Source organism: Geotrypetes seraphini, chromosome 13, assembly GCF_902459505.1.
Source record: "Geotrypetes seraphini chromosome 13, aGeoSer1.1, whole genome shotgun sequence".
In the NCBI taxonomy this organism is placed as follows: domain Eukaryota; kingdom Metazoa; phylum Chordata; class Amphibia; order Gymnophiona; family Dermophiidae; genus Geotrypetes; species Geotrypetes seraphini.
Genome location: NC_047096.1, coordinates 17,874,269 through 17,900,240, shown reverse-complemented (window position 1 = coordinate 17,900,240; position 25,972 = coordinate 17,874,269). Strand labels below are relative to the sequence as shown.

Genomic DNA, 25,972 nt, shown 5'->3' with positions numbered 1-25,972 from the left:
TTCAAAACAGCACATGTTAAGAACTGCTACTGCTTACCTGTAACCAAGATTTTCTGTAGACAACAGGGGAATGCAACCACCTTCCATGGCGATATCTGATGGAGCCCTGTGTGCCAGAGATGTCCTCCAGCATCTCTTGCCCTTCAGTCTTCCTTGTCCATGAGATGTGTCAAGAGCTCTCCTCTGCATCCTCAGACACTTCTTCTAATTTATTCTAACTCATACGGGGGAGCAGGAAAGAGGTGCTGCTGGACAGGGGGGGGGGAGATTAAAAAAAGGCAGAAGGGCTGCTGCTGGATAAAGGGAGCAGTGAAGGGGTGGTGGTGGACACAGGGAAGGTAAAAGGAAGGGAGAATGGGTGGACAGCTGAGGAAAAAGAAAGACAGAAATACAGAAAGCGGCTAAGGAGAAAGAGAGAGAAAGAAATAAAGACAGACACACACACATATATTCTAGTACCCGTTAATGTAGCGGGCTATAAGACTAGTTAGACTAGTATAACCCTGCTGGAGAGAGTGCAGAGGCGAGCCACGAAGCTAGTAAAAGGCATGGAGAATTTGAGCTACAAAGAACGCCTCGGAAAACTGGGACTGTTCACCCTCGAGAAGAGAAGACTGCGAGGGGATATGATAGAGACTTTTAAAATACTAAAAGGATTTGATAAAATAGAGCAAGAAACATCATTATTCACATTGTCAAATGTGACTCGGACAAGAGAAGGATCAGAAGGTATAGGATTCTTCTGCTGAGAATTTTGGCAAAAACATCATCTGAATGGTTGGAAATATCCAAATCAGACTTCTCAAAGTACTCCCCGGTAGGTGAATCAGGGAGTATGGGTTGAAAGGAGTGCCAACTGTGCATCAAGGTCAATGGTCTGACCCAGAACTCCCCTGCTGAAGACGATGCATGCATCGAGTTTAGTCAATGTCAAGCAGAGGTACATGACCTTGTCCTTGATTGATGCTTTGATGAATCCTTGGGCTGAGTTGAGGCAGGCATGGAAGCCTTAAAGCTTGTAAAGATTGTGTCTGCAGTAGCCCAGAAAGCTCTTGTCTAAGCATAGCCCGGATCTTCTCCTGGAGAGATAGTGCCGGTACTGGAACAAATATCAGCATGGAAGTAGTCTGCTTGTCTAGATGTCAGAGCATGGGAGACCTCGATGTTGAGGCATGCCTACAAGGAGACATCAGCTGGATGGAAGGAGAGCAGCCTCCAGTGCTTCAATGCTTACTATGCAATGAAATTGATGCAGTTGATGCTTGGGAGGATGCAGTGCCACACTAGAAGAGAAGGCATATGTTTATACCTCTTAGCTTTCTTACATGCTGCGTAACTCGATGCATTGATGAAGATGATGTAGAATCTTACCTCTGTAAGGAGCCTAATGCCTGATGCTTGGCAATGCCAATGCCTGAGTCATAAGATGAGTGTTGGGTTACAAATCCCCTGCCATGCTCGATGCTGATGTAGTACCGAAACATTTTTCAAACTGAAGTTTTTGGGCTTTCAATGACCTCTTTTGCATGTGGGAGCAGAGGATACAGGAAATGTCTCAGTATTCAGAACCTAGATGCTGGACACACCAATTATATGGATCAGAGCCTGAAATAGTCTGATTACATTGAGAAAGTTTCTTAAAGCCACTCTGTATCCTCTTTGATATGGAGAGGAAGCAATCAACGCTAAGTCCAAGGGCTCAATGGTCTGGAGAACTTGAGTAACTAGAATGCCGAAAACGGGAGATACTCCCATGAGGAAAAACGGGCTTGGAGTGGCTCGAAGGTAAAAAAAAAAAGTTGATAAATGAACCAAAGTTGGGTAAAATACTGAAACAGGATAAAAAGAACAAATTATGAGGAAAACAATGAAAAATAAGCACAGGAAGGCATAAAAAAATAGTAAAACTTTGATGTGCTGAAGAAAAGATTGAAGACACAACTTCTCAGTTCAGCAGAAAATAAAGAACCGATGGTCTCATGAAATGACATCAGGATTTAAAGTGACACTGCACTTGGAAGTGTCCATACCAGGTTCTGTGGCTGATATCACCATATAAGAGAATATTATACCCACTTGTCTTTGGAAAAAATCGCATTACAATGGCACCAGTAATAGTATATAATAACTTCGTTCATAAGTTTATTTATTCATATCAAATTAATGACACTCTTGGGAGTGTGTCTAAATTGATTTAAGTGGTTTCAATACTTACTGCAGCTGCTGTGTCTTTGCTCTCTGATAATGCCTTTTCCAGATCATTCAAACTCTCCAACTTGGCAACCCTCTTCTTCCCATTTGGTATGAGTGGTTCTTTTAATTTCTTCTGTTTCCTTTTCAGTCCCATGGCACCAGTATCACATCTCGGGCACAACATCTACATACCATTAAAAAAGAATTGCATCAAAGCATAGGGAGCGACACTGCTTATTAGAGCAGCCATGAGCAAAATGGCTAAAAATCTATGGTCTGTGTCTGACAATATTAAATCATCATTCTAATATTCAGGGAAAAATCAATACAGCAGGATTAAATGCTTTTTCTGTCCTTTCCAACTACAGTGGCAGGTGAATGCTTGAAGAGACTGATTTAACTCTTCTTGGGGAGTGAGAAAAAAAAAAAAGTTTTGCATTGAAATCTTGTCTCAGAATTTATCTTCAAGAAACCTTCCCATGACCTACCCTGTGGCTCAAAGTCTACTTCACATCATTGCCTGAATGAATATATACTACTATTCTTTTCTACCTCAATCATAAACCTGGTTGAGTAGATTATTTCCCATTGATTCTACTGGTTCTTATTTTGTATACCTCACATGTATTAAGATAAAAATCCAGCTATAGGGGGGCCCACAGTTTACTAGGGGCCTCCACCCAGTGTATGACCAGGATGTGACCTCAGAAGGAGGAAGCTCAGGCCAGTGCTAGCAGCAGGCAGGAGATGCTGTTTGTGGCCGGTGAAGATTTTAGGAGGTATGTGGTAGGGAGTGGCTGTTAGCACGGTGGGGTAGTGTGTGTAGGGAGAACTTGCCCAGGCCACTGTAAACTGCAGATAATAGCATTCACAATTATCTGCTGTTTCATGTATCCACAGTAGGTCTTGGAACCTATTACCTGCAGATATGGGGGCCCGCCCTACTGTACATAGCTTTCTAACTAGAAACTAATCAAATCTCAACATTTCTATTCTGTTTTACCAAATTGGCTCTAGGCGGATTACAGTATGAACAAGTCTAGGACATACCCCATAGATAACAATACAGCAGTACTATCAACCCATATCTCTTAATCATTAAACTCCTGCCTACTTATTCATTAGATAGTGTGCAAAAAGATAACCCTTAACTGCCTTCCTAAATGCATAATAGCATTTAATATCTCAAATTTTAAGTGTGCAACTTATTCTTTAAGTCAGGCCACTTCCTATTAAGGACCTCCACCTAGAAGCAATTTTTCAACATGTTAATACAGAGAGCATGTTAAATCTGATTTCCTGCATAATGAAATATTTAACAATCAGATTAATTCATGAAGAAGCAAAAATAGAATTCATCCTTATTACAGACCTCTGGAATGGGTTAAAGGTCATACCTCTAGCAGGGAGAATGGTGAGTTTTTTGTCTGGAAAGTGTTTGCTGCACACTCCTTCCATGCTTGTACCTCAGACACTAGTGACTCCAGCCTAGAAAGGGGGTCGAGGTGAACAGGGATAGAACGACCTCTTGATACAATCTCCATAAGGTTGTCTAACACAGGAACACGTCCACCAGCCTGAGAATGGAAAAACAGTATTTCTAAACTACAAGAAGAATGCAAATTGATCTTCCTAATGTCATTATCTACATGTAATGATTCTGATCAAAATGGTACTCTTTGTACACCCATTTCTAAATTTTGGTGACAAAAGGGCAGTGTTATTGGAAAGAAAATGATTAGCTAGCAAAATCCTCGCTCAGAAAAATAATGCATTTCTAATATTTCCAGATTTTTCACTTGACAGGTATAAAGGATGATGAAGAATGGAAATGGAATCCAGGTAGCCTGCTTTATTACAGAAAATGTATATGCAATGTATTTCAGACCTAGTAAATTTAGAAGCTGTTTAGTATCTGCATTATAGAGCTGTCCGATTAAGGAAAAAAATTTGATTTGATTTTGTCAACTGAAATCAGTTTTTCAATTTGATATGATTCTATTTGCTTTCTATGATATAGCTTTAAAATTATTGGGGGGTGGTTATTTTGCCCTCTCCAACTCCAAGGCAGCACTGCCAAGAGTAAACAAAACAAACACTGTCTAACACTAGCTCTGGCAGGATACACATTTCAAATCTGATTTATTGTAATTACAAAATTTTTTCCTATCTTTTGTCTAGTCATTTTATTATTCAAATCATGTTGGTCCCAAGCTCTGGTTTCTGTTTGACTTCTGTTAATGCATTTGCCAAGGTCTCCTTCCCATTTGACATTTTCTTCTTTCTCCGTGCTCACCATCTCTGTACCTTCCCTTCTCTTTCTCCCTGCACCATCCAAAGGTCCAACACCCTCTCTCCCTTCCTGTCTAGCTCCAGCCTCCAGTCCCGTGTCTCTCTCCCTTCCCTCTAGCACCCACTCAAAGTAGATGGAGGAATTGGCTCAGGAGGGTTTGAGGCTGGACGAAAGGGCACCAGAGAGGGGCTGGAGCTGAAGGTAAGGGCATGAGAGGTGCTTGATCTATGAAGTGGAGGGATGGAACTTAAGGGAAGGGAGAGAGCTACAGGACCTTCAGGAGGGGGAGCTGGAAGGAAGGGGGAGAGGAGCTACACCTGTGGAAGTGGGGGGGCTGCTGGAGGGAAGAGAAGGAAAAAGGAGATGCTATACTAAGTGAATGAAGGAATAGGGAATGAAATACTGAACACAATAGAAAGAGGGAGAGACACAGGGAGGTATCAGAAACAGAGGAGAAATAATGGGCATGGAGAGGAGAAAAGGAACAGGGATACAGAGGGAGATGCTGCATGGGAATGGTACATGGATAGAGAGGGGCAATGCCAAACATGGGAAGGGGGTATATGGAAACAGAGGGAAAATGCTAGATATGAGAGAGAATAGGAGTACAGAAGGGAGATAAGTAATGCAGGATGTAGAATAGTGATGATAAATACAGGGAGATGGACACAGGAGAGATGCTGGATTATTAAAGTATAACATTGTGTCCCTTTCAGTAAAGGTCACAAAACATGAGAGAAAAATGGCCAAACAATCCCCAAACCTGTAGAGATTCCACTTCCTGTAGCCAGTCTCTGGCCTTCTGGACAGCCTCTTTCAGAGCAATTCCATTTGGAAGATATGCAGGGATATTCTCCATCTCTTTTATTGCTGATAACAGTGCATTTAACAAATGTCGAGGTCTGTAAGAAACAGTACAAGCTGACTGACTTGCATGGCAAGACAAAAAAACAAAAACCAACCAAACAAGAACTGTAGGAAAAAATGCAAAGCAGAAAGCAAAATCAGAACTGCAGTATAATGTACAAGGTGCAGGAATTTAATTTAAAAAATCCTAAAAACATGTATAACATACATAAAATATAATAAAAATCCAAAAGCTGGTCCTAGTATTCATGTGGACCGGACCCAACACGGTCCGTGTTTTGAAGAAACACTTCTTCCTCAGGAGTCCTGGATGATGGTATGTGGACTATCAAAAAGCCAGATTGGAAGAAACAAAATCGAACGGAACAGGCATTCAATTCTCCTGTGTAGGCACTAGTGCTGCCCGATTCAGAGAAAAAAAATTTTGATTCGATTCACTCAGCTCCCCCGCTGATTCTCAGTTCCCCCCTGCTGATTCTCAGCCCCCCCTGTCGATTCTTAGCCCTCCCGCCGATTCTCAGCCCCCATGCCGGTTCAGTTACTTACTCGACTGGATGTAGAATCGTGGGAAAGAGATGAGAAATGCGGAGACAGAGCCAGCAAAAAATACCCTTTGCTTCCAAGGTCTGCTGCAAGAGGTCTGCTCGCTCCCCCCTTGACACTCCCACGTCCTTTGTTTCTTCTGATGTAACTTCCGGTTTCGCAAAACCAGAAGTTACATTAGATGGAAATGAGTCCGGCGGCCGGCAGTGAAAAAAGAATGAACTTGAATCGGAGCTGAATCGGTGAGTCCGTTTTTTTTACAAAAAACGAATCGATTCAAATCGATTCACCTGATTCAAATCGGTGAACCGATTCGAATCGTGAATCGGGCAGCACTAGTAGGCACTGCTCAATTACATCCATTTATGATGTACTCCCCCTGCCCCACATGTTCAAATCACTTGTGATAAGAGAAAATATCTGAAATCTTTAGATATTTCTTGAGCTCCTCCCTTGACCCCCAGCCATCATAGATTTAAGACAGATAACCAGCTTTAGTTGCATGAAAGCAATAGAAAATATCAAGTGATACAGAATCCAAAATTTGTCTGTACCAATGTAAGAAAACCAGTAAAACAGCACATTATAAAGGGAAAAGGGGAATCCTTAACAAGAGGAAAGAAAGCCAAGACAGTATCCAACTGCACTGATCACATATTTCTAACAGTATGTTGTCATACTGTGTGGCAATGATAAGGAATGGGGTTGTTCTTTTACCTGGCCTTGATAAGACTTCTGGCTTTATCATCCCAGTGTTCTGACACTGTGAGGAGCTCTTGTAGTCTTGCCATGGCTTTCTCAACTGCCGCATGAGGAGCCAGTCCCACACCCAAATCTATTAGCCTTCTCATATCATCCAGAGTCAGAGAGTTTGAATCAAAGCAAGCCTGCTGGGCATCTTCCAACCATCGGGCCTGCTCCAATCGCACTCGCAGATCAGCCAGCTGTGGAAGATCAATGTCAAACTCAAAACTGACATCTAAGAGCTCCTGCAGCTCTGAGGCCTGCGGAATTTCCTCACATAGGACTTTCTTGCTATGCTGCTGAAAATCCTCCACACGGTTCAGGAGAGCCTGAAATAACACAAGTAGCTGTATTGAGAGATATATGTAATCATTCTTACAGCAATCAGCCTACCCAGACCTTCAACTTTGATGGCTTGTGCTGGGCTAGAATTTTAGAACCTCAAATACTGATCCTACAAACTGATAATATGATAACTCTTCTAGGGTGACCCACTGTTAGTCTTCGTAATCCAGTGATACCAACTAAATAGAAGCTATAAAAACTATAAGAACATACATAGTTCTTTTCCAATTAGGCCCTCTTCATAAATTGTACTGAATCAGCAGCTGTGTTATCTATGACAGATGCTGTAGAACTACAAAATGCTGAGTGATATCTAGATTAAAGATCAGTACAGTAAGAAACACCAGCTGGCAGTGACCACTTTCACATTTATACCTTATCTATAGACTCTAAACATATAAAATATTTGAGCAATAAAGTAAAATTACTTACCTGGTGTTCCCCAAGGATGGCAGGACACACACTCACTTATGGGAGACATCATCTGACAAAGCCTGGTGCAGAACAACTTCCTAGCTTCTTTCCAGAAGCGTTTGGATACACGCATACATGCTGCTGAACAAGACCAAGCTAATAGAATACAACTCCTAGAGGAGGTGGGTGGATATGTGAGCATGTGTTTTGCTGTCCTCAGAGAACGCTTGCTATAGGCTGATAACTTAATTTTCTCCAAGAACAAGCAGGGCAGCATTTCTTACATGCAAGAACCCCTAGCTACCACACCTACAAGCAAAAAAAGAGAACAAAAAAAAAACCTGCAGCATTTTAAACTTTTTTTTTTATTATTTGTTTGTTCAGCTTTGAACAGAAACAAAAGGGCCTAGGTGGGACAGATGTGAATTCTAGATCCCAAATAGAATCTGACTAATCAACTGTCAAAATCAACAATCTTGCTCATGGCAGTAGTGAGATCTGAATGTGTGGACTGATGACCCTGTTGCAGCTCTGAAAATTTCTATGGAGGCTGACCTCAGGTGGGCTACCAACTCAGCCATGGCCCTGACATTATGAACTGTGACATGACCCTCAAGAGTCAGCCTGGCCTGGGTATACACAAAGGAGATGTAGTCTGCTAGTCAGTTGGATATGGAATGTTTACTGGTGACTGCCCCATCCTTTAATATCAGAAGAAAAAAGCTGGGTGGAGTATTTATGGGCAGCAGTAAAAGATAGGAGCTCAGCAGTTGGTCACAGAAAGTATTGTGGCCAAATCAAAAGACTGGGCCCAATCCTTAGAGGGGGAGCTACCCTCTAGTCTAGGCAGATACTTCTTGGATACCAGCAATGCCAATACCTCAGTGCTCCTGGTCCCATGATTTGATGGAGAGCACTTCTTATGCTTCTTGGCCTCCGCCCCAATGCATGGCATTGGAGTACATTGGCACCAAAGATGACATCAAAGCCTTATATGTCCTCAGTGCAGGGTGCAGTGATGTTCAGACCTGATGCTCGAAATCAATGCAGGCAGAGATCTCCTCGGTGCTAATGCAACTCTAAGGGCCACAAAGACAGATGTTTCAGATGAACCAGACCTGTGGACATCCAATACATTTCTGTGCTGTTCTTACAAGTTAATGGTTCTTTTTACAAATGTCAGTTTACACGAAACAAAACTTAAATGTGCTGAAAAATCTAAAGCAAATTAAAAGGAATACTAGTCCTTAGCACCACTTACAAAATAAAGGAAAAAAAAGAAAACGCTCTCAACTAGAGGGCATGAGAGAGCTGAGAGAGAAAAGAGTATGTCTTCACTGCACTGTGGATGAAGAAAGACTGCCTGGTCCCAGGAGGCAGTGGCAGGAGGGAAGACACATGTAAATGCACAATGTTGTTCCAAACTTCAGGAAAAAAGCTGAAAATTCTCTGCACTGAGCTTTGTTGGATGATGTCACCATGTCAGAGATTCTGTTCTGCTTGTCCTTGAAGAAATAAGCTTTCAGAAAGCAGAATACATATTTCCAAGATCCATTGTATAAATCTGTTTTTAGAAGCTGCTCTGGAACTAGAATGTAATTATGCAGCAGCTCTTTTCTAATGAAGAGATATCAGAATCAGCTAAATTAAAGCAGCTAGTAAAATCAAATTAGTACATAACTGCTACAGTCAAACTAAAACATCAGGTGTTGATTTAACTTATTCTATAAAATGCTGTTTACCTAAATTTTACATGTCAACTGCTCATTACATAGTTTATTCTCTCTTCATGGATTCTTCTCTCTCCAAACCATTCATAACCAATGTGTAGTCTAACCAATCAAGAATTAAAGACGCACCTTCCTATGCTTTTGACCACTGCAAAACCAAGCACCTTAATATAACATTTATATTTAGCTCACACTTTTCCAAGTTCTCACAAATCTTCACAAGCCTGGTGACATGAAAAAGTAGCTCTGTAGGGAGTACTGAGCAATACAACATTTTCTGTCAAGTTAGCTGGGTGGTCAGCAAAATCAGATGGGGTAATGCATCCAGTCAAAAGATCCTGGAAAGAACACTGTGTTTATTTAAAAGTTCAAGATGTGTTACATGCATGTTCAATAGGACATTTTTCCGTCCCCAGAAGGCTACAATCTAAGTCTGTGTATAATAAGGCGATCAAGGATTGAGTCTCTTGCCCAAGGTCAAAAAGAAGCAGCAGTAGGATTTGAATGTAATCTCTGTTGTTCTCAGCCCACTGCTCTAACCATTAGATAGCTGCCTCTCCTCTACTTTAAGCCTATCAAAAATCCAGATCTTCATATTGCTTTTTATTTTGTTTTTTAATAAATGCAGAATATGAAATGATATTCCCTCTCATTGTTGCTTTAAAAGCATCCCATAAAATCTCTGGGGTTTTGATTAAAATTAGAAGAATTTTGGAGAAAAGGGGAAGATATTTTATTATTTAAGAATTGTTGAATGTAATTACAAGTGAAATATGAAGATTGTTTTATTATGTATAAATCACTTGTTGTAAGAGTTTAAAATGAATAAAGAATTAAAAAAAAAAAAAAAAGCCTATCAAAAATATTGTATAGGTTTTTTTAATGGCAAAACAATTAAAGAAAGAATCCCACTCTCCAACCTGATGTTGAAGGTGGCTATAAGGAAGACTGAAAGCAACTGTCAAAGGAGGGAGTCTGGGAGTTTGAGCTCTAGGAAGCTAGGCCCAACTTAGCTCAGCCCCAGCGATTTCACCCACTTGTCCATGGACAACAGAATCCAATATACATATACAACTATCCTTTCTCCCAGCTGCATCATATTACTGAATCCAGATTCATCAATAATTTTTTGATTTTTTTTCAAATAATACAGAACAGATAATACAAATGTGGCATATGCCAATGCAAAGAATATGCTTTGAAATTTGAAGCTTGTTTTGCTTCTTTGGACTTTCCATTCCATAAGCTTCCACATTGTCTAACCTTCTTTCATCTAACACAAAAGTCTTGGTTAAAAGGTCCAGAATTTGGCAAAAGCCAGTTGACATGAACTTTTAATGTTTTATGGCTGAAATAAATCTGTTGGTCATCTTTACTCAAGCAAAAACCTGACTCTAACCATGACAACTGCCTGTAGTAAGGACATTACCTCCTCATTAATAAGGCTGAGTAAGCATATTACCTTCAGTAATGGTGTCTGATTGATCACGCAGGGTAGTGCATATAACTGCTTCACAAAAGATCGAAGTTCATTCACAGTCAACTGATTCTGGGACTTTCCTCCTCCTGATCGATATCTAGAATGGTAGGGAAAGGAATAAAAATGTTTTGGAAGACCAGACATCAGATGATAAGTGAATGATTATGGCAGGTGACAGGCCAACTTTACAAGTTCATACAAATATCTAAGTATTTCATTTGCATTAAAAATCCAGTCAAATAGTATGTTTACAAAACAAACATTTACTTAAAAAAATGGCCTCTCCTCTATAACTTTGCACCCTTAAAAACATGTCATATGGCATGCTACCACCTTTTGTCATAATGTTAATAGAACAGAATATAATTTTTTTTTAATAAATACAACATTTTAAAATAGTCATGTGTCATTGGCAAGCTCAATTTTATAAAATATTGCCATCCATGCAGGTAAATGTACATTTATGTGTGTGAATAGTAGCAGTATGCTAAGCACTGTTTTGCAAGCTATACATCCAGGTGGCTTAGTGTACAAATGCAGGGGGCATTTACATTGGGAAGGGTATGAAATGTCACAGGTGGGTCTAACTTAAAGGAATACATTGAAGTTACTTATCTGTAAGCAGGTATTCTCCAAGGACAGAGGCCTCATTCTCATAGCTGGGTGACATCATCTGATGGAGCCCAGCATAGTGGTAACTAGCAATTTATGCAGAAGCTTCTAGCAATGCCATACTGTGCATGTATAGGTGCCTTACCACGTGAGCACAGGGCCCTCAGTCCTATTACACAATTACAGAATGTAACTCCAAGAGGAGATGGAAGGGCATGTGAGAACATTGGCCTGATGTCCTCTTAAGAATACCTGCTACAGATAAGTAACTTTGCTTTCTCTAAGGACAAGCGAGCCTCATCATCTCACAGCTGGGAATTCCTAGCTACCACAATCACCGAAAATAAGTCTAGGACAAAAGGGACTTGAAACATCAAGACCTGTACAGAATTAACCTGAGAAATAAACAAAGATGCAGCCTGGAACAGAAGAAAAAAAAAGTGGGCCTCGGAGGGAGGGAGACACCAACCAAATTCTGCAGAACTGTCTAACCGAACCAGCTGTCACACAGAGAATTTTATCCTAGGCAGTAGTGGGATGTAAATGTGTGGACCGATGACCACGTTTCAACCTTGCATATCTCCATTAGGGAAGCTGATCTAAAGTGGACGACTGATGTCACCATGGATATGACATTATGAGCTTTGACATCACCCTAAGAGTCAGCCCTGCCTGGATATAAGTAAAGGAGATGCAATTAGAAATTGTGCATTTGCCAATGGCTATCCCTAACTGGTTTGGGTCAAAAGAAACAAAAAGCTGGGTGGACTGACTATGGGTTTTAGTCTGCTCCAGATAGAAAGCTAAGGCTCACTTGCAGTAGCTTTTTGCCAAGATGAATGTAAAGTTTTGGGGAAAATGTTGGCAGAACTATTAACTGATTACTTTAAGAAGGAACACTGGAAGTGTGCAGAGAACCACTTTGTTATGATGAAGTTTAGAATAAGGTGGGTAATCTACTAGAGCCTGAAGCGACCGCCATATGAAATATCACTTTCCAGGTCAAAAACGTCAGGTAACAGGAATCAAGTGGCTCAAAAGGAGCTTTCATCAGCTGGGTGAGAACTATGTTGAGATCCTATGACACAGTAGGTAGTTTGATAGGGGGATTTAGTCAATAACAAACCCCTCATGAAGTGAACAACCAGAGATGGTACCTGAAAATGGTAAGCACTAATTATACCAAAGTGACCTCCTACAGCATTTGTTTTCAAGCCAGACTCGGAGAAGTGCAGGAGGTATTCAAGCAGTTTTTGTGTAGGACATGAAAGAGGATCTAAGACCCTACCCTCATACCAGACAGCAAATCTCTTCCTTCTGAAAGAGTAGCACCTCTTAGTGAAGTCTTTCCTTAAAGCAAGCAAGATTCGGGAGATACCCTCAGGTAGGCCCAGAGATTCAAATTCTACACTCTCAACACTGGGGCCACTGGAGGTAGAAATGCAGAAGGGATCCCTCGATCTGCATGATGAGGGTCAGAAAACAGTCCAATCGCTATGGGTTTTTGAAGGATAGTCCAGAAGAGGGGGCCAGATCTGCTTCGGCCAATATGATACAATTAGGATCATGGTTCCTCAATCTCACTAGAGTTTCAGCAAGATCTTCTCTATGAGAGGTATTGGTGGATGCACATACAGAAGAATCCATCCCTCAGTTTAGAAGGAAATACCCAATGCTGGTCTGCTGTGTGATTTGAGTTTGGAACAGAACTGGGGGACCGTGTTGGGTGGCAAAAAGATCTGAAAATGGGACACCCTCTCAGTGGAAGATTTTGTGGGCTATACCCATGTTGAGCAACAACTTGTGTAGTTGCAAAACCCTGTTCAGTTTGTCTGCCAGGCTGCTGTCCTTGCCTGCAAGGTAAGTGGCACGAAGGACCATCCTGTGAGAGCCACTGTACACAATCTCTGAAAGCCTTTAGAGCAGGGGTGCCCAAATGGTCGATCACAATCGACCAGTAGATCGCAAGGCAACGTGAGTCGATCGCGTTGCCTTTGCGTTCTTGTTCTTCCTGCCTCCCTGAGCCAGGCCAGACATGTACAAGTGCCGTGCGCACAAATTTTCCCCTCCGACTTCTGGGCCAGCCAATCACTAAAAACTGCTATCGCCATTTAGTAAAAAGGGAGCGGTATATTTGTCTATTTTTGTATAGTTTTTACTGAGGTGATGACATTGCATATTTTAAAGTCATATGCCTTAACCTCTGGAAAATAACCCCGAATACAAATGATAATTAACATTTTCTCTGCGTACAGTGTGCTTTGTGTTTTTTTAAATTTTATTGTTTGTAGATAATTTTGACTTGGTCATTTTAAAAGTAGCTCGCAAGCCAAAAAAGTGTGGGTACCCCTGCTTTAGAGCATTTCAAACAGACTTTAGCTCCAGGAGACTGATGTGAAGATCTGTTCTTGAGATGACCATTTTCTCCTGTTTGAAGCCCATCTACATGGCCTCCCCATCCCAATTTGGATGCATCTGTCATTATCACCTTGTGACTGGATAGAGTGTTCCACCAGTGAAGATTTTGTCTCAGCTCTGGCGTCACCTGGATGATATGTGCTAAGTTTCCAGTGGCTTGAGACCATTGGGACGCTAGGGTGCACTGGGATTCTCTTGCTGAACAGGAAGTAGATAGGACTTGGGGTAGTATATCATGATCCCTAGTAGCTCCAGCATTCAAACAGTTCTGCGCATGGAGTCTAAAGAATGATTTTGATTAACCAATCGTCCAGTTAGGGAAACACATACATCCACAGTCTGCATAGAAAGAGAGCCTGGTATAGTGGTTAGAGCTACAGCCTCAGCATCTAACTTAAATGGGGACAGCCAAAACCATCTCCTTCACAAAACCAGTGAGAGAGACTCTTCTCTCTTGAGGTGGTGAAGGACCAGAAAAGACTCCACATGACTCCTCTGAGAAGTAATGTGGATTCCTCATCTGAGTTCCATGAATGGTTCCAGTCAGACTCCTCTTCCAAATCTGAATAAAATGAGAAGCCTCGGCCTGGCTCAGCTCAGCGGGTCGATACTACTACTTATCAAGGTGGTACTGTATGTGTCAACGCCAACACCAGCACCCCTTCAAGGCACCAATGTCAATGATCTATCTACAGGCCTCTTATGAATTTCAGGGGGGGAAGTAAGAACTGAGCCTCAACTGATGCAAGTGCTCTTGATGCCTAAAGTAGGTTGCAGTTGAAGGATCTGTGTTAGCTCTTCTTTAACCACTCATCAGAGACAGGTATTGGCAAAGGCTGGGAAGCCAGTAGAGGAACAGCCTGAGAAAGTGTCAGTGTCAAATCTTTATTTTAAATATATCTTAATCTGGCTGCCTGGAGACTTGCACATTAGCACCTCCACTAAAGAAGGAGAGCTATCCTCTCAATGCCAATGCTTCTCAAATATCCGTTTCCGATGCCTCAATGCTCACAGCACTGTGTGTCGAGAAGGACAGATGCTTGTGCTTCTTGGGCTTCCCCTGACACTCAGAATTATGGTCTTTTGGTAACAAAGAGGATGATGTTGGACTTGAATGCATCCTTGGTGTTGGGTTTGATCCTAACTGGTCCCGGGGCTGACTAACAGCATCCAATGTTGAGTGAAGTTGAGACCTCCTTGATGCCGTTGCACTTCCAGTGTTTCCAAATGTCTGGGCAGTCATCGATGCCAAAATCAACAGACCAAACTTCAAAGAGCCAGCCAGCTTCTCATGTTGTACCTGCCGCATGCTCTGTACCCTCAACTGCATCCGCAAACAGAGAGAACAAAGAATTAGGATCATGATCAGGCCCAAGGAAAAAGATACACCAATTGTGTGAGTCTGTCACCAAAATCACCCAATAGCATTAGGCACATCTCTTGAAACCACTGGAGGTCTTCAACATCAAAAAAAGTATTAAGGCTAAATTAAATTCCTCAATTTTGTAGCAAAAATGGGCATGCTAAAATTGAGGACAAGGCTCCAGCCAAGTATAGACCCAATACTGCAAAAAAGAAAGGAATCTTGAAAAAGCCACAAAACTAGAGAAATACATGGGTTAAGTATAAAAACAGAATTGAAAACAAAAATAAAGGAAAAGGAAGGCACAAATACACATGTGAAAAAATGTTGAGGTGAGAGAACCACCAGATACATTCTCTCTGCTCCACAGAAAAAAGACTGAGGGTCCTTTGCTTCATGCATAGATAGTTATCTCCATGCCAGGCTCTGTCAGAAGATGGCAACCAGCTGTGAGAATATGAGGGCTGCTTGTCCTCAGAGAATTTAAGTTACACACATAAATGCCACAGTTAAGTGCACTTGTTTATGTTAGCCTGGTATAAATGAGCATGTCTACATTTAGGCACTACAATACCAGGTTACACTAATATTCTATAGAACACTTAATGCATGTTATTTATTCTTATAGAATAGGCTCACTAGTCTCACTATTTGGATGCCTAATATGTGGCACCTTCTTATAAAATTCCCTCCAAATTGTTCAGCAGTGTTCACAGATTTGTAAGAATCAGATATGGGCTGTGAGGAGAATGCTTTTGCTGTGGTCTCTGGTACTGATTTGAGACTGCCAGTGACCAAGATGAAAGGCTCAGTAATGCTCCAATTTCCTTGAACCATACAGTTCACCGCCACCCCAACAAGAAAAAAAAAGGGCAGGTCAAGGCAATGCAGATGTCTCCTTCAACTTCATTCTACACCTAAAGCAGATTAAATAAGAATGACCCCAAATTCTCTCCCCAGAATATGCTCAAGCTTCCTCTTGAAATATAGGTCAAATGTGCTAATTACCTAGTTTGTCTCTTGCCGTTCAGCAGCTGCTGTGCAACTGATGCACATTTTTCTGCATCTTGAGTAACTAAACGGAGATGGCGCAACAGATCATTCTCAGGAAACTTCTTCATTTCTGACTCTTCTACCAGGAGTTTGAAACTAGAAAGGCCTATTGCATTCCAAGAGAAAAAAAAACACAGAAAAAGGTTAAATTCTGCCCAACTCTAAGAAAGCTGAAATCCAGTTCACCACGACTATGCTATTTATGTCTTTGCATACTCACTGCAGGATCATAAAGCCATTTATTAGGCTAATATGTGAGTGAACAGCCTGACATCACACGTAACATGTGTACATTAAAAAGCAGGGTTGACAATATTAGAAAGGTTCTGGGACTTTGGGTGATCAATCAAAAGCAGGATTCCCCAAGGTATGAAGAATGGGAGGGGTTAATAAGACTGTATGTACCCTGTACTTCCTAGCCCAGACATCTACTGCATCATTACATTACATTAGTGTCTTCTATTCCGCCAATATTTTTCGAGTCAAATGGCTTGTCTTCTTTTCCTGCCCTTTTGCATCTTCTTTTCATGCCCTTCTGCTCCCAGCACACCACATGTAAGCTGACGTCGGAGGCAAGGCTTCAGATCAGCCACGTGGAGCGAGCAGGGCCCGCTGCCCTGTGAATAAGTGCAGTACTCGGGAGAGGTAAAGTCTTGCGGGAGCCTCGGAGGTGGACAGAAATGGCAGGGCCCATTGCCCTGCGAAGAAGTGCAGCACTCGGGAGACAGGAGGGGGGCAGAAAAGGCAGGGACCGCTGCCCTGCGAAGAAGTGCAGCTCAGTCAGTCGGGAGAAACAGGGCTGTTTTGCGTTGTGTATTCAGACCCCATATCTGGTAAGTGATCGTTTAAATGAATTTGGGGGGCTTTCCTTTAGGCTTTGTCCTTTCAAAGTTTATTGTACTTTCTCTTGATTTTTGCTTTTCGGCATTGGAGGCGGGGGAGGGTTAGCTTTCTTTAGATGGCCCATTCCGTATTTTCTGTGTGTGTTTTATTGACTTCTGACCATATGCATATCATAGTGTACTGTTATCTAGTTTTTTTTAAAGGGAAATCAGCATTTAAGAATTATTTTTGTTAGTGTGTGTATCAAAATGCAGGACTATACAAGTGCAGAATGGAAATGAGTCAACTGATGGGTCTGAAGTAATAGACAGAAGGTAAACAAAATACAATGTAAAAGGGAGAATTGGGTGTGAGTGTGTCAATGAGAGGGAAAGAGAGATGGTATACACGGGGAATGGAAGAAAGAAAAGCCTCCATAGACTCCAACTAATCCAGAATACCGCTGCTAAGCTTATCTTCTCAAAAAGTAAATTTGATCATGTCTCACCTCTCCTGTCCAAGCTCTACTGGCTTCCTGTAATCTCCAGGGTCCACTTTAAATGTGCCTGCCTAACCTTCAAGATCCTACACGGAATCCTTCCTCCTTTTATTCCATTATCCTGGAATTCCTCAAATCCAAATTCCACCAGATCCGCCCAAAAACTAAAATTATCCTTCCCCTCTTTAAAAGGCATATCCCATGTTGGTAAACTAGGGTCTTCCCTCCCCTTCAGAATCACGGAGCTCTGGAATAATCTTAGCTCCCCACTTCGTAACTTGAGCTCCCTTCAACTATTCCGTAAGCATCTGAAAACTTGGCTGTTCTCTAAAATGTAATTTTTCTTTCCCTCTCTGATATACTAAGCCCTCTAACCTCTCTTCATACTTTTTCTATAATTCCATTGGAGTTCCATTCTTTCCCAATTCCTGTAAACCGTGCCGAGCTCCACATTGTGGAGATGATGCGATATATAAACCCAAGGTTTAGTTTAGGAGAATTTTTGGTCATAGGGAGTGAGTGAGGTACAGATGATAGGGAAGAAAAGGATGAGAGGGAGAAATGTTGTGGTGGAAAGGGGACAGTAGGACAGATTGAAAGGGATGCAAGAGGGAGGAATGTTGGACATAGTGGTGAAGGGAATGGAGGGAGAGATGTGGCATGGTGCTGGAGAGGGGTGATAGAAGGAGAAATGTTGGGCAGGGGTGAAAGATGCTGCACATGGTCTGGGGGATGAGAAAGGGATAAATACTAGACCATGGTAGGAGGAACCAATGGACAGCAACAGAAGAATTTACAGAAAATAGGAAAGTGGAAAAAAAGAAACCGGGACCAACTTGATGGAAAAATAAGTTTCCAGAACACAAAGGTAAAAAACGGAATTTATTGACTAAAATATGTTAGTTTTGGGAAATGTATATGGCAGATGTCTTTGTCTTGTGTTCAAAAGAAAAGGAAATGCATTTCTGGTTTTATTTCTACAGTGTTGAAGTACTTGCTGATCCTTGCTGTGGCTGGTGGGGATCCCCAAGCACCACCAGCAGAGGACCTCCTCTAGAGACGGCCAGAACTCCCCTCCACCAAGCGCAGCAGTCGCTGGCAGCATCCATGAGCCACTGAAATGCCAGCATCTGTGACTCAGGGACACTACTGCTGCCTGCCAAGCTTGGCAAAAGGGACCCCGGCCAACTGCAGAGGAAGTCCTCAGCTGAAAGCTTGGGGGGTCCTCTCATCAGCTGAGTATTTCTATTTTATATTTACATTAGAAGCTCTGGTAGAAACCCATTTACAAAGTATGTATTCTTCCCAATTAAAATTTCCAAATTAATAAAGTATCTTTGCTTATTTGTAAATGGATCTCCACCAGAGCCTTTAATTAACTATTTCTGAAGTTTATAGGGACGGGCGGGGATGGAGGGGATTCCTCGCAGGGACGGGTAGGGACGGATGAATTCCTCGTGGGGACAGAGCGATTCCTCACGGGGACGGGTGGGATTTTGGCGGGGACGGGTGGGATTTCTGTCCCCGCACAACTCTCTAACATGGAAGCACTCCCTCTGCTTGAGTAACATTTTCTGTCTACACAGAAACAGAAACTGTAGCCTAAGCAACTGTTTTGGCGACACGATATTTCCCAGCCATACTGTGATTGCAGAAGAACTTACACCTGGAAGAAAAAAAAAGCAGAAAAATACTACCAAAGCGGCCGAGGAAAGGCTACCGCTTTGGGTGTCAGGACTGGCTACCACTGCTGCTTCGAAGGCCAGAGAGAGGTTGTTAGGATCGGCTGCCGCTGCTGCTTCGGGAGTAATAGGGACGGGGTGTTGAAAGAACCAGCTACTACTGCTGCTTTGGGGATGGAGAGAGAGAGGGAGATCTGTGGCTGCCGCTGATGCTTTGGGAGAGCTGCAGGCAAGTAAGGGGGGTCAGATCCACAATGAGAGAGGGAGGGCAGACCTGTGGGGGGGGGAGGTGAATCAAAAGTCTGAAGGGGAGGAAGGGACATGGATGCTGGACCTGCACAGTAAAGGGCACGGGAGGGGAGATGGATAGGTGCTGGAACCATAAGTGTGTGGGGGGGGGGAGGGGAGAGAAAATGACTCAGACCATAAAAGAGAGTGGGAAGGAAGGAACAGATGCTGATCTACAAGTGGGGGGAGGGGATGATAGAGAGGAAGAGAGAGATACTCAAACCAGAGCAGGGAGGTGGGAAGGGAGATAAAATTGCAATTGGAGTGAGAGAGAAAACAGAGGAGGCTGGAACCCGAGAAGGGAAAGACAGAAAGGAATTTCAGGCCTTAGGATAGGGGAATTCTTTGCTTTTATTTACTGTATTTCAATATTGACATCAAGTCAATGCAGAGCTTATGGTATGGTATGGTATGGGATATAGTATTAGTTAGACCTATTTTTAATGGTAACTCTCAAGCAACCAGAAACTTAATTTATCCGGCATCTGCCAATCTCCACGGGTGTCAGATAACTGAGAATCGCAGTCATGGTCTGCAGGAACACAGAAGGTCAATCTCAAAAGTTATTTCCCTATCCTTGGAGAACTCACAATCTATTTGCTGGGTCTGATTAAAGAATCTAAGATCTCATAACAAGGCTTGTCAAATTTTCATAATAGCTGTTAGTTATGAGATCTTAGACAAAAATAGAATAACCTCCTCACCTTAAATGCCTTAATGATTGTCTGGGGTCCAGGTTTGGTTTGAGGGAAAGTGGGAAGATTTGGGGTGGAGGTGGAGAGAGAGCTTTTCTAAACCTGTGATTGTTGTATTGTTATTTTCATTACTGATAATTGTTTTGGTATCAGTATGGTATTAAAATAAGGAACTTACTACTTTTGTTTTGAACTTTTGCTTCCAAAGCTTCATTCACCTTCAAAGCCCATTGATCATAGGACTCTGCACGTTGCTTCAAAGCATTCATCATGGGAAAAAGATCATCCAGAGTATAGCGATACCTACAAATTGTACCCAATTAAAACATTAGCACCAGTGCACTACAATCTAAATTAGGTAGTTTGCTGTTTGAGTGATGTCCAAAAAGTTGGCATAAGAATAAAACCAATACAATTTCACTTACATAATGCCTCTCTCTACTATCTATTGCTATAAAATAAAGAATAAGAATCTAGGTCAGGGGTAGGCAATTCCAGTCCTCGAGAGCTGGAGCCAGGTCAGGTTTTCAGGATATCCACAATAAATTTGCATGAGATAGATTTGCATCTCAAGGAGGCAGTGCATGCAAATCCATCTCATACATATTCATTGTGGATATCCTGAAAACCTGACCTGGCTCCAGCTCTCGAGGACCAGAATTGCCTACCCCTAATCTAGGTCTAAGCATTTTCCTTTTCTCACTGAAAAAAGGGGAACACAAGCAGCAGTTAAACAACTGTACTTTGCTTTCTCTGAAGCAAAGGCAAATCCCTCCCTAGTTAAGCACCATCTTTAACAAGAAAGGAAATAATTCTGTTAATAAGACTAAAATGTTTTACTGAATTAAATTTTAACAGGAAAACAGCCCTAAGTAAAATAAAGAGAAATTAGGTTCTCATCTTGCTAATATCTTTTCTAGTAGAAAGATCATTCTAGCAGGTAATTTCCCCATAGCCGCAAGTCTTGCAGAAGGAATCCACTCCAGATTTTTTTTTTTATCCCTCCTACTTCACAGAGGGCTCTACTGCCACCTACAGTTAGTTCCCAAGCAGGCAAGAGGCCCACTGAAAACCTAGGTGAAGTAGTGGTATGGCAAAACCTTTCTAAGTAATAAGACTGTTCTGGTTGAAATAAAACAAGCATATGAACCATCAAAAATCAAACAGGAAACAAACATGCTAACAGAAGCATTAAAAGAGCTCAATTAGCACCCCAACTTAAGCCAGTAATAGACTATGCTCCATGGCCCTAAGGGCTGATTGGCATCCAAGTTACAGGAGTTACAGGTAGTGTGGAGGGGGATAGAGATACTGGATAGGAGGGTAGTTTGGAAGAGAAAGGGGAGGGATGGTGAAACCTGGTGTGGTGGGGAAGGAGGGCGAGATAAAGGATGAAAGGGTAGTTAAGAAAAGGAGAGATGGTGGATCTAGGGATGGTGGGGTCCATCGCTGCAGCTGTGGGGATGGAGACAAAAAAAAGGAAAGATGCCAGACCTTCGAGGGAGGGAAGGGAAATGGAAGGGGAGGACAGAGAAGGCAGCTGGTTCAGGGAGAAGAGATCACTGCCTCAGAGAAAATGTCCTCCCAATGCTGAATCTTCTGGCTGCCAACCAGACCGGGGTCTGACAAACTCCAACCCCACAGACTGCAACGTGCAAAAATCAAGAAGGAAGGCGAAACACAGCTGGCACCCTGCGAGACACCGCTGAGCCTCCTACAGATGCCCAACAGCCTGTGCTCAAACCCCTGCAAGCAGTAGGTTAAACAGGGACGGCCCCAAGCTCCAAAAATGCTTCTGCAGGCTGGCTAACAGGTACCACAAGGGATTGGCCTGTCAGCTGCAGACTGCAGTCTGCTTCTTCTCCACACAGGCAGAGCTGAACCCTCCAACCAGGAAGCTCTTGGCACTGAAAACTGAAGAAAATAGCCAAACCCCCCCCCCCCCCCAACTAAAATAAAGAAAAAAGACAGAGCAGAACAAACACTCCTTCAGGTTTGCTTGCAGAAAGAAAAAAAACTGTAGGTGGCAGTAGAACCTTCTGTGAAGTAGGAGGGATACAGAAAAATTCTGGTGTAGATTCCTTCTGCAAGGCTCGCAGCTATGGGGCAATTACCCGCTTGTCCAGAATGACACCTATAGAAAAGACTATCTGATAAAGGTCCCCCACCCACCCCCCGTTTTGCATCTGCATCATTTTATATCTGTTTGCTTCAGAACATTCTGAAGCAGATATGAAATGACTTGTGAAACTATTTCTCTTGATGCAGCATTGTGAAATGGGGGCCTTCATCAAATAATCTTATAGACGGAAAAAATATTCTCGCTTTGTAGTTACAATTGTTTTCAATAATTTTCAGGAAGATGTGCATATATACTATATTTAAGTTGTGAAGTAGTTTTTGATTGACCAGTGCTTATACCACATAATCCTAGATTAGCTCACAGTAGCAGTTCTGTACTGTGTAAGTTTTGAGGTCTCTTTCTCTTTTGTACATTATTTAAGAACTGTCACCACAGGCTGAATTATAGTATTTTACCTTTTGCATTTTGTTTCCGTTTGACTAGCATTTTGTGATGTAGTTGTGTACAATAGAAATACTATTCACGATTCCCACTCAGGTACCTCAATAGCCTTGTACACTTACCCTAGTATGTACTCAGACGGTGGACAACAGCAAAGATATTCCACATGATGTAGACACACTAGTGATCCTGGTGTGCAAGGACAGTACACACCAGATACAAAGCAAGTGGTCTTGCATTTGATACACTGACGTTCATCATCTGGAAACCTCTCAAAGTTCACCCTTTCTGACTCAACTACTCCCTGAAAAAGAACGTGCGTGTAAATAAAGAGGTATTTTACATGACAGAGATCTGTGAGCTGGCATGCATGCTGAAATATTATGCTTGGCCTTTTTCTCCAGGGGCAGTAAATATAGTATCCAGTGTATTTTTTTTAACATAGGAAGCCACTCCTCCACTGATCTCAATAAGAGCAGCACATTTCAGAAATCACTTCAACACTATTTTGGACATCTAAATACAAAGCTGAGAATTAAAAGTTCTTACCATGATATCCTTGTCTAATTGAAACTTGTGTTTTCTTAAAGACACATAGAAAAGAATGATAAAGACCATATGGCCTATCCAGTCTGCTCATCTAAAACTACTAAGCTCTACAATGCCTTCCTCAGAGAGTTTCTAGACTTGTCCCATGCTTTCTTGAATTCAGATACTACGTAAACATACGCTACTGACCATAAAGGGACTTGAAACCTCAGTCTTCTGATCTGGTATGCATTAGGCCACATGGCCAACTTGTAAATACAAGTTTATAAATTAAACAGCAATATATTTCTTGACATACAATGTCCAAAACAGGAATAATAATTCAAACACTCCTTTACTTAATATAGTTATTTGACTAATTAGAATCAGGAGCTTAAAAATAAATAACTGAACAAGTAAACCACCATGCTGAGTAAATCTGCATGACTAAGTTTGGGCATCAAATTAATATAAAAGCTTGAAAGGCATAGTTTACTCCTGGTGGAATTCTTTGCGTGGAAACAGCAAACACAAACAGCTGGGTCTAAGCTGGCACAGGAGGAAGAAGTGACCTGCTGTGCAGCGGTTTACTTCTTCCTCCACTTTCTACTGCCTGTGTCTGCACTGAATTCTGTATATCACGTGCCCAAGACCCCAAGAGCCCATCTTGTCAAGAGAAAATAACGTGGGGAAGGGAGGCACGCATGCACATTCGGCAGGGAGCTCGTGCCAAATGCAGAGCCACACCGGTGCACAATTGGCTGGCGAGGCCTTTACCGCCAAAGAGGAAGGAGCGGATTGAGTGGCCGTAGCCATTGGGGTGAAAGGGGGGGGGGTACAAAAGCCAGGACTTCGGAGTACTCTGGGTTTAACAGGTCCTCTGAGGCAGCTTTTCTTTCCAGTGGTGTTGACGGTTGGGCGGCATGGTGCGGAACGAAGCACATGAGGAATTTCCCTGCTCACTGGCAACTCCTTTGATGACCAGGTGAGTGTGGGTGCGTGGGGGGGGGTGGCGATCACTCCTTCCGCAGCGCTCAAAAGCCGCAGCGAGGTCAGTGATCACCTTGGAAGTGGTGGGCTTGACTGGGGCAGGCGGGGGAGGAAAAAGAGGCTCAGAGAGGCCAAGGAAAATCAGCAGGACCCAGAACCAGGAGTGGCCTTGATGCATCCCCGAGGGGAGAGTTTGCAGTGGGGTGTGTGCAGCTGCGCCCCTGGCAGAGGCAGGGGGAGTGGAGTAGCCAGCCTGGGTAGCAGTCGGGGCAGGTGGAAGTGTCAACATGCAAGCACCAGGGATGTGGTCTGGGAGTGCGTCGCATGGGCAGGTGATAGGGCCACTGGGGTATTGGCCAGCTTGGCCGGCAGAGCAGTGGGGATCCACCTGGGGATCGGCTCCATGGCCAGTGGCTCTGCTACCATTCCCTTGCGCCAGACCGCCTCCGGGGTGGGGATTAGCCAGTGGCAAGGATGTAGAGCGGAGGGAGCTGGTGTGGTTGGTGGTAGCCCAAGGGTTTAACTTTCGCCGATACCATGCAGGTTGCTGCTCCTTATCTGTATCTTTCTCTGCAGGCCCCAGGAATAGCCGGCATCCAGCCCGGCAGTCAAGAAGTGATTTCATCGTCTGGAGAAGTATGCAGCATTCAGAAGCCCTTGGCATTGCGGTGAGCGGAAGCAGTAAGTTCAAGCATGGTGGCTGCTGGTGATGGTGCCACTGGAGGCTCTGATGGAGGAGCGGCAGTAGCTGGAGTTGCACCAGTGATGGGTAACACTGCGCAATGTGCTGCTGGGGAGGGAAAGTGGTGTAGAAAGGGGAGGGAGAAGCACAGATGTAGAGGCTGGGATCTGTCATCTTCTTTTCTTCATCCATCACCTCCGCTTTGTCATCATCATGGTCAGGTGGGAAGCTGGCAGAGGGTGCAGTTGGACAAGTTGGACAGAATAGAGAGGCACCAGTGCTCATGGCGCTCACCGAGCTTGGGAAAGTTCCTAGAGCTTTGAGGTGCAAGATTCGGAAGCAAGCCTGCATTGAAATTTTTTCGGCTCTTAGAGGGTTGAACCCATTGAAAAAGTCAGAATGATAGAAAGGAGGGAGCGCAGGCTAAATCAGGACCAATGTACTGTGACATTATTAATTGGATGCGATCCTTCATGTAATTGGTGACTGTGTGGGGCCGTGAGAGACCACAGGACTACAGTTTGCTTCTGGTGTACAGACTCTATCCTGATTGCCTATCATTGCTTCAGAGGTTGGGCTTGGCTCAACTAAGGAAGCGTTTCAAGAAAGGATGAAAGAGAACAGGCACATGTTGTGGGGCATACAGAACATCAATATGTGGCTCATGCACATGGTTTTGAAGCCTGGAGGCGTGGTTGGGAGCAGGTCGGTCAGAGTGGGGCACTCGGGTGCTGGTGGAAGTTGTCCCTCTCAAGCTGCAGTCTGTGGGGGGAGGAATCCAGGGGAGTCAGGACATCTGTTGGAAATTCAGCAAGGCGACCTATCCCTTCCTGGATTGCAAATTCTGGCACGTCTACTTGCAGTGCAGACAGAATCACTCCATGCTCAAGTGTCCCAAGAAGGGGGCGGGCAGGCCCCAGGGTCAGGCAAAGTGAGTCGAGGGAGGTTGGAATGCCCACCCCTGTTAGGGTGGCCACCCTGCGACCCTGACTTCGTGGATATGGCAACATCAGGGCTGCGGAGGTGCTGGAGCAGGGTTTTGCCGAGGATTTCCGTATACCATTCCAGGGAGCAATTGGTAACGTGCAGGTTCTGAATGACTCATTGGTGATTCCTTTGTGGGATGTGGTTCAGGCTAAGCTGCAGGAGGAAATTGCCAAGGAACAGGTAGTGGATCTATTCCACACGTGTCCTTTCGCAGAGATGC

The 25,972-nt window shown here is 43.2% G+C and overlaps 1 protein-coding gene across 3 annotated transcripts in view; it reads right to left on the bottom strand.

The window, feature by feature from the left end:
• The window catches only part of KDM5B (lysine demethylase 5B), a 136,448-nt gene that overhangs the window by 16,438 nt on the left and 94,038 nt on the right, over window positions 1-25,972 (bottom strand). For 2 of the 3 annotated variants that reach the window (XM_033917480.1, XM_033917478.1), the window contains exons 16-23: window positions 22,688-22,869; window positions 20,220-20,344; window positions 16,011-16,161; window positions 10,592-10,706; window positions 6,614-6,969; window positions 5,250-5,388; window positions 3,591-3,770; window positions 2,216-2,377 (exon numbers count right to left, since the gene is read on the bottom strand). In XM_033917480.1, the coding sequence (XP_033773371.1) occupies window positions 2,216-2,377; window positions 3,591-3,770; window positions 5,250-5,388; window positions 6,614-6,969; window positions 10,592-10,706; window positions 16,011-16,161; window positions 20,220-20,344; window positions 22,688-22,869 (1,410 nt within the window). The remainder of the gene's footprint in view (window positions 1-2,215; window positions 2,378-3,590; window positions 3,771-5,249; window positions 5,389-6,613; window positions 6,970-10,591; window positions 10,707-16,010; window positions 16,162-20,219; window positions 20,345-22,687; window positions 22,870-25,972) is intronic. The other variant, XM_033917481.1, reaches the window with a different exon arrangement.